Genomic DNA, 18,530 nt, shown 5'->3' on the forward strand with positions numbered 1-18,530 from the left:
CCTATTCTACAAAGTTTGAGGACTTCATATCTGAAAGGAGTGATGATGATGGTCTGGACACATTTTATTGTGAAATTTTGAAGGATGATAGGCAACTGCAAGATCTATGGTCTATTATCAAAATTTCTCTTTCTTTCTCACATGGGAATGCAAGTGTTGAGAGTGGTTTCTCGGTTAACAAATCACTGTTGAGTGAAAATCTTAAGGAAGAAAGTTTAGTTGCTCAACGCTTAGTTTATGATGGGATCCATTTTGCAGGAGGTATTGATCAAATAAATATAGACCAGAAAATGTTGTTAACAGTCAGAGGATCTAGACAGCGATATATTGAATCTCTGCAACAGAAAAAAGATATTCAGAAGCAGCAGACATTGAGGGCTGAAGAAAAAAGAAAACTTACACAACAACTTAAGGATTTAAAACAACACAAGAAAATGTTAAGAAAAGATCACGAAAAGGAAGAAAAAGAGATTGAAATGAAAATAAATACACTTGAGGAGAAAAGGCTAAAACTACATTAATATAATAGTTTTTGTGTTTTGTGAATTGTAATTCATTTTTTATTTTCTAATTATCTGTATTTTGAAAAAAGAGGATTAATACTAAGAAGTTTCTCTGTATTTTGATTGTCCATTTTGTAAAAAAATAAAAAGATTTTACAATAAATTAGATGCATTTGTTAGAGAAGCTATAGTATAAACTTACACCTATTTCTCTTTATGTACAATCATTGATTTTTTTATGTAGGAAAAATGCTTTATTTAAAAATTTTTAAATTTAACTTTTTGTTAAAATTAAGTTGCTGTTTAAAAAAAGTTACTCTTTTTGTTGAAATATTGATTTTAAAATTATGTGTTTCTAAGTCAAGAGTTCATTTTAAGCACAGTACAGTACTATTTGTTTATCAAAGAATACTGTTTGTTGATTTTATGTTACCTTGTATTTACTAGATTTACATACAAATAATAATGATAAATGATGATAAAATAAAAAGCTTGTGTTTTGTTTGTAAATTGCTTATTTTATCATTACATTGAAGTTGTGGATTCTATCAAACATTTTTCTACAGGATGTATGTACTGTATTTTTTTAATGTGGCAGTCTTTGAAGCATATTAACTGTGCAAAAGGAGGACTAAATGTACTCAATGTTCACAGTAAATGCTGTTTTATTATGTCGATATTCCACATTAAAAAATGTGAGGGTCAGGGAATTTGGACAAAGTTGGTCAGGGAAAGTCAGGGAATTCAAAACAAAAATTTGAGTAGGAACCCTGTAGATAATTATAATATATTAGTATCCCTTGTACAACACAGTACTTCTACAACATTGTTTTGCTCTAACATGGTTTAGGAAATCCTCCATACAAAATTTTACAATTTTTAAGTGTAAACTCTATTATTCTATATTTTTTTCATTCGAGCAAGCATGCGTGTTGTCTCAAATTTGCCCATGGATTTTAGAATATTGAAATTTTAAAGTTATTTTTGGGAAATTAATTTATTTTTTAAATAATTTGAAAGGGGCATTAAAAAATATTTATTTATTTTCAATTAAATGTGTTTTTTTTTTTTTTTAAGGAATACTTTGAACAAAGTTCTATAAAGCAAGAAGAAAAGATATCATTTAAAAATGGTGCAGATTCTATGGAAATAATTCAACAAAAACCATCAAAGAAAAAAACTGCTGCAGGTCAAGAAGTAATTATGGCAACAAAACGAAAACGTATCTGGGTTGCTTTAGCAAAAAAAGAAGTCTGTAGGGTAATTACAAATTCATTTAATTTTTTATATTAAAAAAATAAGAATATTGAAATATAAAATTAATATCTTTTAGGCACAAAAACAAAAAGTTGCTGCTCATAAAGAAATGTTAACTACTGCAAAAAGGGTAAATATTACAGTTTAAATTCAGTTTATCATATTATAAATGTTGTTTTATTGATTACAAATAGTATTTTTCTTAACCATTATTCTGTTACTTTGTAAACTTTTTGTTCTGTAAGTAAATTTATTGTACTTTTTATTTCTGCAATTATGGGCTTTAGTAATATTTTACTTAGATTAATTTATTTAAATAATATTTTTTATTTTTTCAAAAACATGAGATAATGAATTATAACTGTAGACAGGAAACATATTTATATATTCAATTGTTTGCAGTATATAAAATTTTTATCATAAGAATAACACATTGATAGAAATGAATGCAAAATGGAAAAAAGAAACTTATTACTTACAATAATAAATAAATTTATATAACTGATTTTATAATTTTTTCTGTTATAAAATCAGAATTATAGTTACTATTTGTAATTATTTTTGCACATTTATCTTACTTAAAAATATGTTAGCTTGTTCACGCATGCCAAAGAGAATGCAGAAAAGGAGCACTCTTATCTCAAAAAGTGATGAAGGATACACCTAGTAGAGCAAGAAGATTGACTAAAGAAATGCTTTTATATTGGAAACGATATGAAAAAGTAGAAAAAGAACATAGAAAACGAGCTGAAAAGGAAGCACAAGAACAATTAAGAATGGATATAGAATTAAGAGAGGTAAATTTAAATTGCTCATTAACATTTAATGACCCAAAACAATATTTTAGTCCATTTGTATATTTTTTCCTCTACATATATGAGTATTTATGCTAATTGATTTCATGGTTATTATTGTGAAACTGTATAAAAAATCTGTATTTTTAAAATGTTATTTTTGTAGACTAGGATTAGTGAATTTGTTTGGGAATGCATAACAAAACTATATTTAAATTAGTTAATGTTTCAGTTAAGTTTAACTAATAAAAATTATTTTTTCCATATATTTAATAGTTGTCTTATGTCTTTGTGAATATATCAGGGGTAAACATGCTAAGTATAAAGAATTTATAAATTTTGTTGTAGTTTGAAAAGTAAAACATTAACTGCAAAATAAAAACAGTAACATTTTATTATAATGGTCAAAATTAATATAATAAACTATGGTTATTGGTTTAAAAATATTAAAACAAACAAACATTCCAACATGGTGATATATTATTCTTTCTGCTATTAATTATATATATCTAACTATTAGATAAATGCAATTTAAAAAATTTTTTGGTTAATTAAAGTCAAAATATATAGTAAAATTAATGATGATAAGTTAAAGAAATGTAAGGAAAAAATAAAGTAATATGTCAACAAAAATACTATATCATAAATTCAATTACATAAATTACAAAAATTATACATGTAACATTAAATATCTTAACTATTCTATTATAAATTTCTATTAATTGGAGGAAAGATAATTAATTTGACTAAAAGTACATTATCTTTGTGATCAGAGAGAGATTGGATTATTATTATTGTTTGTTTATTTATTATTTTTTTAATTGATCGTTATTACACTTTCTAAGAGTAAAATGATATTTGCAGGTGTAGTTATAGCATTAGTAATGTTGTTACATTACTATTACTATTTTTTAATTTTCAATATTATGATGTTAAGTTATATATGTGGAATAGATAAGTGATTCTTATGTAGTTTTGATGTATTCTTTTTTATACATTTAATATTGAATTAATATAACTTGAATTATAAAATTCAAATAATAATAATTTCATTTATAAAATTTATAGAAATTATAAATCTAAATTTATATAGAGTTGTCAGAGAAATTAAATATTTAATTTCACAAGAATACTTAATAATTCAGCAAATATAATAATAGATTTAAAATAAATATATATATTTTTTGTTATTACAGGCTAAAAGACAACAAAGAAAGCTGAATTTCCTTATAACTCAAACAGAATTGTATGCACATTTCATGAGCCATAAAATGGGTAGTTTACAAGATTTCTCCAAAGAGAACATTCTAAGCAGATTGGATGAAGTAAAAACTGATATTGTTGATCAAAGAAAATGTGTTCTTGAAGTAGATGATGATCAGTATGGTAAGTTACTAATTCATTTAATTAATTAAAAGTTAAATTTTCAGTTTAATTTTTACTGTTTGGTATTAATAAACAACTTTATCTTAATTTATTTTCATAAATAATAATTTTAAAATACTTGCTACTATTTTTTATTTTTCTTGAGAATGTATCAACTACAGTAGAATTTGGTTAAGAAGTTTTCAACAGACCAATTTAAAAATCTTAAGAAATTAAAATAATATAGCTTTTCTTTTAATAATTTGTATTTATTTAACATTGTCCCCACTACATTAGGCTTACACTTATATTTATTTTGATATTTGTCTAATATAGCCTCCTTAATGTTTTCTTATATTAAAAATTTTCTATGATTCTCACAAGCAAAATCACAGATCTACAAATACCATACTAATATGCATTGAAAACACACTTCAATATGCGGGTGATAGTGTGTCAGAACCTGCTGTTTGTTGCAAACATTGTCATCAGATAACCCTGTAAGAAAATTGTAAATTCAAGTAGCCCAACATCATGCATGCAATGACACAAAATCTTTTGCATTTCTTAATGTAATTTGTTTTTCTTTTCATGTGCATTTAAATATGTAAAATTTTTGATAGGATGCAATTGAAAAACTTAAAGTGAATTCATATTCTAGTCATGGACAAGGATTTCCATCTACTTAAATAGGAACATTTTATATGGGGAAAAATTAGTATTTTTGAAATTAAACTTCTTACATGGTAAACTTTGAATGCAGAAACTTTTTAAGTTCTGCTGTATTATGAAAACTACCACAACTGTAAGTTTATTAAATTGAATTGAGATGATTTAAAAACAGGCTTTACAAATTAGAAATATTATTAGCTATCATTACCATTAATTTAGTAAAAAAGATTTTAATACTGTAATACTACAATTTTTATTAATTTTTAGAATTAGAACTTTTTTTTTTGTATTTTTTTTATTGAAGACTTTATCTTCCATGCACTGATAATGTATGAAATATAACATGTTTATTAATAAATAAAAATAATTGAATTAAAGAATATGTAACATTTTTTAACAAAATAAATATCTACAACATATATAACAAATGAAAATAAAACAAAATACTTGAAATGGATTTTTTCAACTACATAAATTATAGAAAATAACATTAAATCTTCCAAACAGGATTTAGCATGTTATATTATAATATCATTTTTGATTTTATGTTATAATTTTCAAAGCATGAACTGTCTTCTAGATACAATAATATAAAATTATGAAAATTTATCATTTGTTCTTACTATACCAAGAACATATATAATGAAAACAAAATAACATATTTTAATTTTTTTATATTAATAGATTGACTCCAAATTTAAACATATTTTTTCTGTATTCTGATGATGTAAAATTTTATTTATTTATTTATTTTGAGGAAAACAAAAGTATATGTCTTGTTTTGAAATTTTAAAAAAATTTAATTTTCATTTATATAATCTGATTTTACACTTTTATAATATCACAATTTATGTTGTTATTTTTATCTTAGATAGTAATGAAATGAAAAATTTGGCTTTAAAAAATGCTGAAAATGCATATAGAGAACACCAAGCACATGTAAGTATTTTTAAAGTATGGTCAGCTATTAAATTAATACAGTTGATTCTGCTTAATTGGGCAGCTGTTTTATTGGGCCAAATCTCAAAGAACAAAAACCAGACTAATAAACTAATATGTCTTTTAAATGCTTAATTGGGACAGGAAGGATTAGTCCCAATGTGACCCAATTAAGGGAATTGACTGTATTTAAACTCAAAGTATTTTGGAAATTCTTCATTTTAAAAATACTTAAATCAGAAATTATCCAAAAAATTTATTATTATGGAAAAAAGTGTTTTTATTAAAAATAATAAAAATAGTGTATAACACTGAGAATTTTATGCAAGATAAGGAATTTTGTAATATAAAAGTCTCCGCTTAGGAAAAAAATCAAAATTTGTTAAAAACTAGGTCAAAAAAGATTAAATATATTTAAAAGCAAAATTTTCTTTTTCAGACAAAAGCTTTTGATAATGAAATAAATTCATTAAGAAATAAGAAGCAATATAGTAACCGTCATGAATGTGAGTATATGAAACTTTTAAATAGTTTTATCAATATTTCAATTTAAAGCAAAGAAATTGAAAAATAATGTATATATCAAAATCTGTACTGATCACCAACACAACTGATTATATTTTTAAGATTTGCAAATGTTTTTTCCTCCAGTAATACATACTACAGTAGAACCTCGAAAACTCGGCCTAATGTGGACCGAAGGGTGGCCGAGTTTGTGAAAATGCCGAGTTATCGGGAATGGGGTAAAAAAAATAAGTACGAGTGTTTCCTCAGAAAATACTGTACTGTACTTATATACTGTACTTATATGTATTGTTTACTTGAGAATATAACATAGAATAAACTGCCCAAATACCCATAAACAAAGGAAAAGCACGTCCTTTATGAAGGCATAGAGCCTTTACTACATGAAAATGAAAATTAATGAATACACTGTGTACAGTAATTTACCTGATAACACAGACCTCAGAAAAATACTTTATGAGAGCTTTTATACTTTTATAAAGCTGTCTATAATGAAAATTAATTAACTAAGGATTTTTTTGCCCTGCCAGGGTGTGGCCGAGTTATCCGGAGTGCCGGGTTATCGAGAGCCGAGTTTTCGAGGTTCTACTGTATCTTTAAAAGCTTCATTATAGCAGTCATAAATACTTTACATTTGGAAGGAATCTTTTAATTTTTATAATAATCAATCTCCTTTTAAATGTAAGAGATTCTTTTGATTTTTGTATTTCATTAAGAGTCTAGTCTCAAATGATAGCTTGAGTGCAAATTTTCCTTATTTTTATTATTCAGTTCTATTGTGCTTTGATAAAAAGGTATTAACACAAAAAGTACAATGGAACAATTTGGAATAAGGGAATTTTCAACTTTCCATGGTGTTTTTCCTCATGGTAAGCAACTTTGTCCATTCTTGTTGACTGTCTTTTGGTTTTCATTATGATGTAATGCTTTGTCTCCTTAACAAAGAGAATGAAAGTCTTTGTTTTGGAGTTAGTGACTTCAAAATGGGAACTTTCATTACATTCCCATTTTTTCCAACAAACTAAATTGAAACTGTTTTCAATTAGACTTTGTCCAATCATAGTGTAAACAGTTTGATTCTTTCCAACAAAGCATTGCTTTTATGACTAATTTTATGTTGGTAAATATTTATAAAGTCCAGGGACTTTTTCATGAGAATATATTCCATTTATACACTATGGAGTTAGTGATTTGCTTATTCTATAAGTGTAAACTTACAGAGTATACAAGTGAGAACAAAAATTTTTTGTGATAACTGTTTAAAACTCACAAATACTTCATATATTTTTTACATATTAGTTTCTTTTTATTGGATTTTTGGATTTGGTCTATCCTTTTCTTCTTTCAAATTTGCATAATAAAATATTTTGCTATTTTAATTTGTAATATGTTTCTTGCAAATATCAAATATGGTAGCTGTTTTATATATTTCCATAAATGTCTGTCTCTTTAATCTGAATAAAAATAATTTTGGTAGACTATCACACAGCCATCAGGTTAGGTACTTCTTTTATTATTTCCATATGCATTTTGGGCTTATTTAATTTCTAAGCCCTTCTTCAGTGCAATTCTATAAAAAATATTAAACTATAATTACTCATTTAACAAATTTTGATGCGTGTAGATTATATTTTATGACACAAAAAATCTCTTTTATACTTAAACAAGGGGCTCGCCTCTTTTCTTAAAAAAAATTTTTTTCCGTTACATTCATATGATACTTCTGGTTTTGTTTTCACAAACCATGGCCATATGTTGGATAATATTAAAAAGATTTTCTTAAATACGACAATAAAATTCACGAAGGTACACCTTTTTAAGAAATAATAACAAAGTGACCATAATTATAATAATACTGTACCCGTTATTTAATAATAATAAAGACTAATCTTTTACAACATATAATATTTAGAATACATACCTCCTTTGATATCTTTATAACATATAATAGAAATTTCCATAAGTACATTATTTAAAACTTCTCCAAGGTGCTTTTGTTATTACAAACTTTTATTTTAGGATAACTGCAATTATAGTAACTATTTTATAGGCTATTTGCAATGATAATGAGAATTGTTTAACAAATTATGAAAAAAATACATAATTTTATAATATATTTCCTTCCATTCATTTGCAATACATTACTCTGAAGTTATTTTTTTACTGTCGCACTCTCTACCATATTATACTACTGTTGATCAATTTGCATACTGTTTGAAATATTAACTAAATTTTCACTATTAGATTTTATAATTTCAATATGTTCTTTAAATTTGCATTTGTACATATCTTTTTCTGAATGGAGTATTTTTATATTGTTTCCATCAATCTGACAATTACTATTTTTGATGTGGTTGAACAACGGTGAATTATTATGTTTTAATCTTATAGCTGCTTCATGTTCTTTAATTCTTAATTCTAACATCCTACTAGTTTCACCTATATAATTTTTTGGGTTTTGACAATTACAATTAATTTTATAAACAACACTTTTTTTTTTTTTTTTTTTTAATTTATTAACATTGGCTTTGTATTTTTTCTCATCCCCACTATAAACGTTATGTGAAATTTTATTGGTCAAAGATGGGGCCAAAACAATATTTTTTTTTTTTTTAGGATCTTGCTGCAGTCATTAAAAATATTATTAATATAGGGAAATGCTTTATATTTTTTGTCTTTTTTATATTTAGTATTAAATCTGTTTTTATAATACTGTTTGTGCCAAAGTTTTAGATTATTCATGACGTAATCATTCAATATAAACTTATTGTCTAATTCTTTTAATTCCATTTGTGACCAGTGGGTCTTAGTCTTTGTCAGCACTGACACCAGTGTAACCTCTGTCAGGATGAGAGGGTTACAGTTGTTATGCAAGCGGTCGCAGATGCAGTTGTTTGGGCGGATGGAGTGAGAGACAGTGCACCAGAAGTGACTAACACAGAGACTCGGTTAACATAACAAAAGTTTAATGGGTACCGATACACTATACATCTTTTACATTTAAGGTTAATTAAGTTCTTTTGATGGTATAATACGTGAACGAGAGAGAGAGAGTTTACAATTGCTGCATGGTGATAATTACCTTGAGGTTGGGTAAGTCTTTATGAGGTTCAACAGTTCTGAATTGGCGACGTCAGTAATAATTCCAATAAAAGGCACTTAGTTTGTTGGGTTTCTGATGAAATAATCCAAAGGGCTGGCACTTAAGACATTCGTAAGTTGATGGTTTGTAGGTAAATCCAAGAATATGCACTGAGCGATGAGTTGAAACAAAAACCTTCTAAGGATCAGGTGAAGACGGTAACACATAGAAAGAATGGCGACGACTGCAACAAAAATTGGTTTGTAGCTATATTCATTTGACAACTTTGCAATAATAAGTCGGAAGGTTATGTGAAAGTGTCCTTTTGCAACTCAGAACTTGCTGAGTAATTAACTCCCAGGTGTAAAATTTGATACTTAATTGATAAAATAGTATTGTTAAGGATTTAGGTCAGGCTGTAAGTTAGTAAACAAGGCTGAGTCTCACACATTTTTTGTTCTCTATTATTAGTAGTTCTTGTATATATATTTTCTAAAGCCATCATGTATGTATTCTTTTTTATAGTGTCAGGAATACTAGAGTAATAGTTGATGGTTTTATTTACATTACATATTTTTTTATATGTTTTAAATGAGAATTTATCAATATCATTAGTTATTGTAATATCTAAAAAATTTATTTGATTCGGTTTTTCTAATTCACAATCAAATTTTATATTTTTATCTATATTATTTATTATATTTAATATTGTTTTATCATTTGTTATTTTATTATTATAAATTAATAAATAGTCAAGTACATATCTCATCACACTCTTTACACCAGGGATATCTTGTATTTTTTCATCTATGTTTTTTATTACCAATTTGGCTAGTTTTGGCAAGAAGTACCTAATCTGATGGCTGTGTGATAGTCTACCAAAATTATATTTATTTGGATTAAAGAGACAGACATTTACGGAAACATGTTTCTGTTTCCGTAACATTGTGACTGTGGCACTTAGTTAGGAAACAATTGAAAGAAAAATTACTAAGATGTAATCATTTGTAAACTGGAAATGAAGTGTTTTAGAAAGCTGTATATTGTTTTAACTATGTTGAGAGTTATTAGTTTTTAATTAATATTTATTAATTACAAAAGTTATAAAATTAAATTGTAAAGTATAAAGCTAACTACATGAAAAGTGAGCAAAACATTGGAATTTAAACTTTTCTGATGTTCTATATTGTTTAACATAAGAGGACTACAAGAAAATTTGATAAATATTGACACATTGATGTTTTACAGTTGTTGCATTTTTTTTGTTTTCTATTTATTTACTTATTTAATAAATGAATAAGTGGATTTTTTTTTGACTGTTTGAGAAAAATTATTGTTAAAATCCAGTAGTTTACTGAAATTAAGCTCAAATTGAGTTATAAATTTTGTTATTTTGCACTTGTCACCACACACAATTTGATGTCTGGTATAATAATGATGTTATCATCATTAGTATCCAAGTCTACATTTCATTTAGGCATACTCAAATATTTCAAAGAGAATCTTTGTGATTGGGAATAGATCAAAGTCATAAAGTAAACAATGTTTTTTATCTATATAGATGTTTATCAAATTAGCTGTCATATGTTTATTTATCTATTATCTTCTAAATTCACTACTGTATACAAATAAGTAAACAAAGTATTAATGACCTAGACCCTAGAACAATAATAGTTTAGTTTTTCATTGTAGGTCCTAGAGTGAAAAACTAGACAAATATAAAATATTTGCTCCATGCAAATATTTTATATTTATTCTCTATCTGCACATAACTAATTTTAAATTGTTATTTGTTTGAGGAAGATAAAAAAAAAATAATAGATCAATGGGCTGATCTGTTGTTATTTTATCTTAGTTTTTAAAATATTTCTCATCTCAATTACATGGTAATTTAAAATTAACTAACTTTTTGGATATGATTTAAACATTAATAATTGTTAATGACTAATTCTAACATTAGTTGGATATTGATGAAAACCTTTTTAGACTTTAGTTGTAATATGTATATTTTTAAGTTAATTTTCATATAAAATTAACCTAGAAATAATTTTTTTTAATGAAAATAGTAGTTTGATATATAAATTATATGTTCATATAATTTATATGTAATATCTGGACTAATAAACTTCATTTAATGCAGAGATGTGAAATATTCTTTGGTGAATGCATGCCTCTATTTCTTTTAATAATAATATGAAATTAATGGTAACTTCTTGGTCACTAATTTCTTGACACTTTTTTTNAGTATTAAACTTATATAGTATATTCATATTAATATTAATATATTCACATTTTTCAATTTTTAGTCAATGAAAATTTTCGACTTACTAATCCAAGTGTGAGCACAGATGAAGATTTGCCTCAACCACAAATGTTTGTTGGAAAATTAAAAACATATCAATTAAAAGTAAGTAAGTGTAAATTAAATAATCTGAAATGTTTTTGAATTGTAAAATTTTTCAAACATTTCTTTTAGGGAATGAATTGGTTAAATAATCTTTATGATAAAGGAATTAATGGCATACTTGCTGATGAAATGGGATTAGGAAAAACAGTTCAAACAATTGCTTTTCTTGCAACATTAGTTGAGGTAAAATTATTTGATTCAGATAATTTTTTTAGAGATTATTAGGTTCTTATTTTTTATTTCAATTTCTGTAAATTTATTTACTTTCAGACACAAGGGATTTGGGGACCATTTCTTATCATTGCACCTGCTTCCACTTTACATAATTGGCAACAAGAATTCACAAAATTTGTTCCTAAGTTTAAGGTAAATATTACTATTTATAGTATTGAGAAAAATTTTTCTTGCATTTTAAAAATAATAAATAAATAAATTTGCATATTTGTTTTATCAAAGCAATTGTTCTGGATATTCTAAAAATTTAAATAAGAATGCATATGTATTATTTAAAAATTCTGTTTTAAATTAAGAGAGAACTTCTATCAGATTGGGAGTGTTGATATTTTGTTAATTTGAATTTTATTTGAATATATATTTACTTTGTTATTCTATTGATCTAAAAATTTTAATATTTAATTGCTTACATTCACACTCTTACTTACTTTTTAAATTCTGTTATAGTTTAAAATTCCTGTATTAATGTGTATATATTAGATATTATTTTTGATAATTTGTAAGAATATAATAGATTCAGTTCTCAAAACTGTTTCAAATGCAAAGTAATTGAAATATAGCAAAATGCTGTATTGTCTAATAGATATTAAGTAACTACTACTATCTGACTCATTAACAGATTTACAATATAAATGTTCACTAATTATTTAATGATTTTTTATAGGTTCTTCCCTATTGGGGCAATACCTGTGATCGTAAAATTTTGAGAAAGTTTTGGAATCAGAAAGATCTTCATACATCAAATGCCTCTTTTCATGTTCTTATCACAAGTTATCAACTCGTTGTTCAAGATGTGAAGTATTTTCAGCGGATTAAATGGCAGTATATGGTATTAGATGAGGCTCAAGCAATAAAAAGCACTTCAAGGTATATTTTGTGAAATAACAATTAACAAAATATAATACATACTATTTCTAATAATTACATACTATAATTACAAATTCCAACATTGATGCATAATAATTGTTGATGACTAATTCTAACATTAGTTGGATATTGATGAAAACTTTTTTAGATTTCAATTGTGATATATATATTTTTAAGTTAATTTTCATATAAAATTATATAGTACTATGCATGAGTGTTGGACTTTGTAAAGTATACCATAATTAAAAAATAATAGTAATAAGTAAATAAAGTTTGTATAGTAATATTCTTTAATACAATAAATAAACTGTGTAATCTGGTGCAAGCTATTCTATCTAATGATTTTTTTGCATACTTTAATGCTTTTAAGAAAGATGCTTATGTAAAGATGAATTATTATTTGAGAGTTATAATTTGTAATTTCAAGACAAAATAAGTTAAATGTTATGATTTTTATTTTTGATATCTATAGTTATATATGTGGCTTGTTTAAAAAATATCTGGACTAGTCTAGTCCTGTAGCACAAAGGCAATAGCATGCCAGCTAGCTCAACTTGTTGGCATGTACTGTAAGTAAACATCAATTAAATGGACAAAATTAACATCCTGTTAATCTTAAAATGTTTAAAATGCTTCTTATATGTAATTAAATTAATGGGTTATTATATTTTAATTTTTTATCAAATCCAAGAGTTTTTATTTTATGCCACAATGGGAGTGTCTCAATATACAGTGGAACCCCATTTATCTGGTTCAAATGGTACCGGGATCAAGCCAGAAAATTCATTAAAGACATAAATGACACGGTTTAGATGTACAGTACATTATATTATATTTATTGCTCATTATATATACTTTTACAACAATATTAACAGTATAAAGCAAAAGTCATATCTGCATACAGTATCAGTTTATTGTATTCTATGAGTTGGTACAGTACATGTACATAAGTTTCCTGATCATTTGTGTGGGATAGAACTTCTCTTTATGATCTTTTTCAAGGCCAGCCGGTAATTAGGTGTAGTGCTCCATAGAGAAACCAAAGGACTAATTTGAACTGAAGTAATTGTGATTTACTGTATTTATTTTTGTTACAAGATCCTTGGTTATAAAGTTGAAAGTGTTCAAAATTGGCATTGAGCCAGGGGAAAATGGTATTCTTACAGCTGCAACATTATAGTCAGGCAAGAATGTACTACTAACAAGTTAGTTCTTTGATTTTTTTACATAGGTTTTTTGTATGTCTATCTTCATTATTCTAGATAAATGGAGTTCCACTGTATCATTATTTGAAGACAATAAAAAGAAAATTGTTTTGTGTTTTTGTCAAATTTAAATGTTTGTTTTCTTTCTTAAGAGCATTATTTATTTGTCTAGTTAAATACAATTAAAGTATATTTTCCAAAAAATGTTTGTTTATTTCAATTTAGATCATATACTGGTTTATTACAATCCCAGAACTACAATGAAAACATAAGCAATAATACATGTAGAAAATTTTTTTAGGGAAATTTAACTTTACATGCATGCATAATTTTAATTACACAAATGTATCTACATAAGTCAAAACAGATAATCTAATTTGCAATTTTTAACACACTTTTGAAAAACTACTTTATTATATAATAATGGACTTTTAGCTGTAATGGATATACCTTGCCCATACTAATCCATTAAATCAAGGTTTTACTGGATTAGCATTCAGCTGGCTGGCAGATATGGTAAAAGTTGACATTATGTGGCTTTACAAAGATTTTGAGATATCAGAGTATGTAGTAATGTGTGTACATCAAATTCTACTTTAAAATTGGTAAAACTTCTGAGAAAATGTTTGAATTATTGAAAATAGCTTACAGAAATGGTGCCATGAGTTGTTCACAATTTTTTTGAATGGTTCTATTGCTTGAGAGGGAAGAGAATGTGTCAAAAGTGACTCACATTATGGACAACCCTCCACATTATAGAATGAGGAAATGACTGACAAGTTCAGTAATCTTTAATCAAAGAAGACACAGTCTGTCCAAAAATATTTTTTGAAAACCACTTTTATTCTGTGTCTTCTTTGATTAAATTAAAATTATCATCCGGCGAAATTCTACAAATAAAAATTCAGAAATCTTGTTTAAAATGAGTATTAATTGACTGTGCTGGAGATTCCTGAAGAGGTTAGAATTTTGGTGAGTTTCTATGACATTTTAAAGATTTGATTTGAACATGATCTGCATCTCTGCAAAGTTTGTGCCATGCTAATAATAGAGGAGCAATGTGAAGACTGCTAGACAATTGCCTCTGATTTGTTTTAGCATTCATGTGATTTGAATTGTTCTTTAAAACAACTCATCACAGGTTATGAATCATGGGTGTATGAATATGATTCAGAGACAAAACAGAAATTCTTAGAAGTCTCTCATCAACATGACCAAAGAAGACATGCCAGGTGCACAGCAAAACAAAAGTTATACTCCTAATTTTCTTTGACTGTGACAGTATTGTCTACCATGGGTATGCTCTATCAGGGAAAACAATCACGAAAACTTCTATATTGAGGTTCTGAGACATTTATGAGAATTCAAATGGGAAAAACAACTAGAAAAATGGAAAGGCGAAGAGTGGGTGTTACACCATGGCAATTTACCTGTTCTCACAGCATTACTTGTGCAAGTTTTTGGCAAAACATGAAACACTGTATTCTCTGGACTAGCAGATAAGCCCGGTGTTGCTTGGGCAAAAAGTAACAATAGCAAAGATTAAGATTATTACATTACAGCCAATCTTACCCATTTTCACAGAATGCAAGAATTAGGTTCCCCTGTTTCCAGACTAATTAGAAAATGTTTAGATGGGTCTAAAATTATGTTCGATTTAATGCAAAAAACTGCATCTGCACCTGTAAATCTTGCATGTTGCTTTCTCTTAACACTTCCATTGTTGAAGCCTGAATCCTGTCACTTTCCCTGCGGGGGGATTTCAAAAAATTCCTTGTTAGTGTGCATTCTTGTGACATACCCTAAAGCCGGATGCACACATGCAACACAGCAGGATGACGTCACTTTTTCTCATCACAGAAGTTGATTTTGTGCCGCAAAAGTTGGTTGAATTTTATCTTTTGCGGCAACCGTCGCCAAGATATGTTTCTATCAGCCAATAACAGTTTGTCTGGTAGTCACGTGAGAAAATACAATCACATGATGTTTTAATGGTGGAAAATTCAACACGGTTGGCCAAGATAACTAACATCAGAATAAAGAGGAAAGATGATAAGTTTTACACAAATTCTACACAAATAATCATATGTAATTTAATTCAAAGAACAAAACAATCAAATCTTACTCAAAATAGTATTCTTTATCGAGGAATAAGCATATTTTGTACACCAGTTCGTTATCAATCCAAGAAAATCTCTCTAATCCAAAATCTTTGTTCAAATTTTCGACAAAATCTTCTAACTAAATAAAGCAAGCCATACAAAACAAAATTTGTAAGCACGTGGATAACGACAATATTGGTATCATTCGCCATCTTGAATACTGAAGGCATGCGCCAAAATGTAAGCGGATTGCCGCCGCGTGGCGAAGATGCGTTTTCGACACCGCTTTTCCTTGTTGCGCTGCATGTGTGCGTCCAGCTTAACTGTGTACCAAATTTCAAGTTTCAACTCCTAACCGTGCTGAAATGCTCATATACACGCACACCATCTATCATAGGATAAATGTACTATGCCAGAAACCTTTGTGGGAGTGTATTAAAAAACTTTCCAAGGTTACATGGCAATCAGATAAATGGTGTAGTAATGCACGAAGGGCAGACAGACAGACAAACAGATAAACATTCATTTTTATATATATGGATTAGCTCCATTGTATGACTTCTTTGTTTCAAGACTGAAGAAAGTTCTCAAAGGTGGCTGATTTGACACTGTCACAGATGTTAAATTTTTAGAGGCACTGATGACCATCTTCGAAGAATTTCACAAATGTTTTCAACAATGACAGGGTGTCGAATTGATCTGGAAACCTAGTAAACCTGGAATCTCAGGAATTATCAGATCAGGGAAAAGTCTTACAAATCTTAGGAAATTTGGTATTAAATCTGGAAAAGGAAAAACATTATTTTTGCAGTGTATAATGCATCATTTAATGGAAAGGGCAAAAAGAATAAGTGAATTGAATGTGCACATTGATGTGTCATGATATGTATGATGATCTAACATTACATCATGCATACTGATTAAATTTAAGTATAATAATTACTAATATTTACTTCAATATTTCAAGAAAGTAAAAAATTTGAATTATGTGGCTTTAAATTGTTTTGTGAAAGAAATCTAGGTTTTTAAATTGTAAATAGCTTATTTTTAAGTGTTGTGCAGGATTCGCTGAAAAGCAGTCGGCAACCTAGCTAGCAGTCAGTTTAAGCACTTACTGAATAAATGGTATGTAGAATCTGTCTACACTTCAGCAATGCTTGCAATTTACAATGATTACAGGGATTGGAACTAATCACTGTTTCAACTAAAAGTCACTTTTTTCATTTACTATTTTTGCAAAGTGTCACTAAAAGTCCTTTTTGGAAAGATGATGATACTGTATTTATTTCTTTATTTCTGTTTTAATGTTTGCCCTTTTCAACTTTTGGAGAAGCTGAGAAATGAAGTATGTATTAAATTTGAAATATAGATGAGGAGCTTGGAAGCAAAACACGTTAAGTGACATTACTATTATTTCTAGTATTATAGCATGTTAAACCTATTAATTGTAATTTGAACAGATTTCACTATGGTTAATTATCTTTATCTCATTTGAGTGTTACCCATCTATTGAACTTTTGTTGATTTTAATAGTGAAATCTATTTAAATTAACAAGTTTTGCATGCTATAAATTTTTAATTTACAGTTACTAGAAAATGAAGATAGATTTCATAATAACAAATATTTATTATTTTTTTTTTTATGAAAACAGTAGTTTGATCAATAATATGTTCATATAATTTATATGTAATATCTGGACTAATAAACTTCATTTAATGCAGAGATGTGAAATATTCTTTGGTGAATGCATGCCTCTATTTCTTTTAATAATAATATGAAATTAATGGTAACTTCTTGGTCACTAATTTCTTGACACTTTTTTTAACTATTTCCTTAACTCATTGAATGCATGTCCATCCGTCTGTGTAATGTTATGCCAAAAACAGGCACTAGAGGTGCCCCTATCCTGTATCATATTTCAAACATTTAAATTAACAATATAAATTATTATTCATTAGGTCAATATAAATATATCAGTATATTTGTAATAGGGATTTATTATTATCATGGAATACCTGTAATGTGCACTAGGGGGCGAATAATGAAAAAATGGATAGGTTTGAATGACTATGATATGACAATAAGGTTTGAAATAGTTTCGAAAACTATATAGGTAATATTTTAATAATAGAAACCATATATTAAGTGCATCAAACATGCCTCGTAGGAATTTGTAATGCTGCTAGAACGTCCACTAAGGGGCATCCCGGGCTACTAGTTACATTAGAAACTCTTGTGGTTGATCGGTGATAAATGGTTCTACAGCTGATAAAATTGCCAAGTAATACATAGATATTTTGCCATCCCCATGAATTAGTGATATAATTAAACTCTATTCCAGACAGCATGACAGGTTTGATTTTTCTGGCTTAGTCTGCCACATCAGTGTGATGACGTGAAAGAACTTGAAACATTTGTGGAGATTATTTTAATTATGTTCCTGGTGATGCTCATTTAGAATATGGATTTTCCATCAACAAAGAATGCTTGATGGAAAACCAAAATAAATAGACATTTGTAGCTTACAGAAAAGGACACTGCTGGCCATTAAAATTGCTACACCATGAATGCAGCACA

At 27.2% G+C, this 18,530-nt stretch overlaps 1 protein-coding gene across 1 annotated transcript in view; it reads left to right on the top strand.

Moving 5' to 3' along the window:
- The window catches only part of LOC111615195 (DNA helicase INO80-like), a 79,098-nt gene that overhangs the window by 19,646 nt on the left and 40,922 nt on the right, over nucleotides 1-18,530 (top strand). The window contains exons 4-13 of the mRNA XM_023356603.1: nucleotides 1,581-1,763; nucleotides 1,837-1,890; nucleotides 2,354-2,557; nucleotides 3,751-3,940; nucleotides 5,463-5,530; nucleotides 5,970-6,036; nucleotides 11,444-11,544; nucleotides 11,614-11,727; nucleotides 11,815-11,910; nucleotides 12,443-12,645. Of these exons, the coding sequence (XP_023212371.1) occupies nucleotides 1,581-1,763; nucleotides 1,837-1,890; nucleotides 2,354-2,557; nucleotides 3,751-3,940; nucleotides 5,463-5,530; nucleotides 5,970-6,036; nucleotides 11,444-11,544; nucleotides 11,614-11,727; nucleotides 11,815-11,910; nucleotides 12,443-12,645 (1,280 nt within the window). The remainder of the gene's footprint in view (nucleotides 1-1,580; nucleotides 1,764-1,836; nucleotides 1,891-2,353; nucleotides 2,558-3,750; nucleotides 3,941-5,462; nucleotides 5,531-5,969; nucleotides 6,037-11,443; nucleotides 11,545-11,613; nucleotides 11,728-11,814; nucleotides 11,911-12,442; nucleotides 12,646-18,530) is intronic.

Source organism: Centruroides sculpturatus, unplaced genomic scaffold, assembly GCF_000671375.1.
Source record: "Centruroides sculpturatus isolate CEXI.00-Female unplaced genomic scaffold, Cexi_2.0 scaffold1566, whole genome shotgun sequence".
NCBI classification, from domain to species: Eukaryota; Metazoa; Arthropoda; class Arachnida; order Scorpiones; family Buthidae; genus Centruroides; species Centruroides sculpturatus.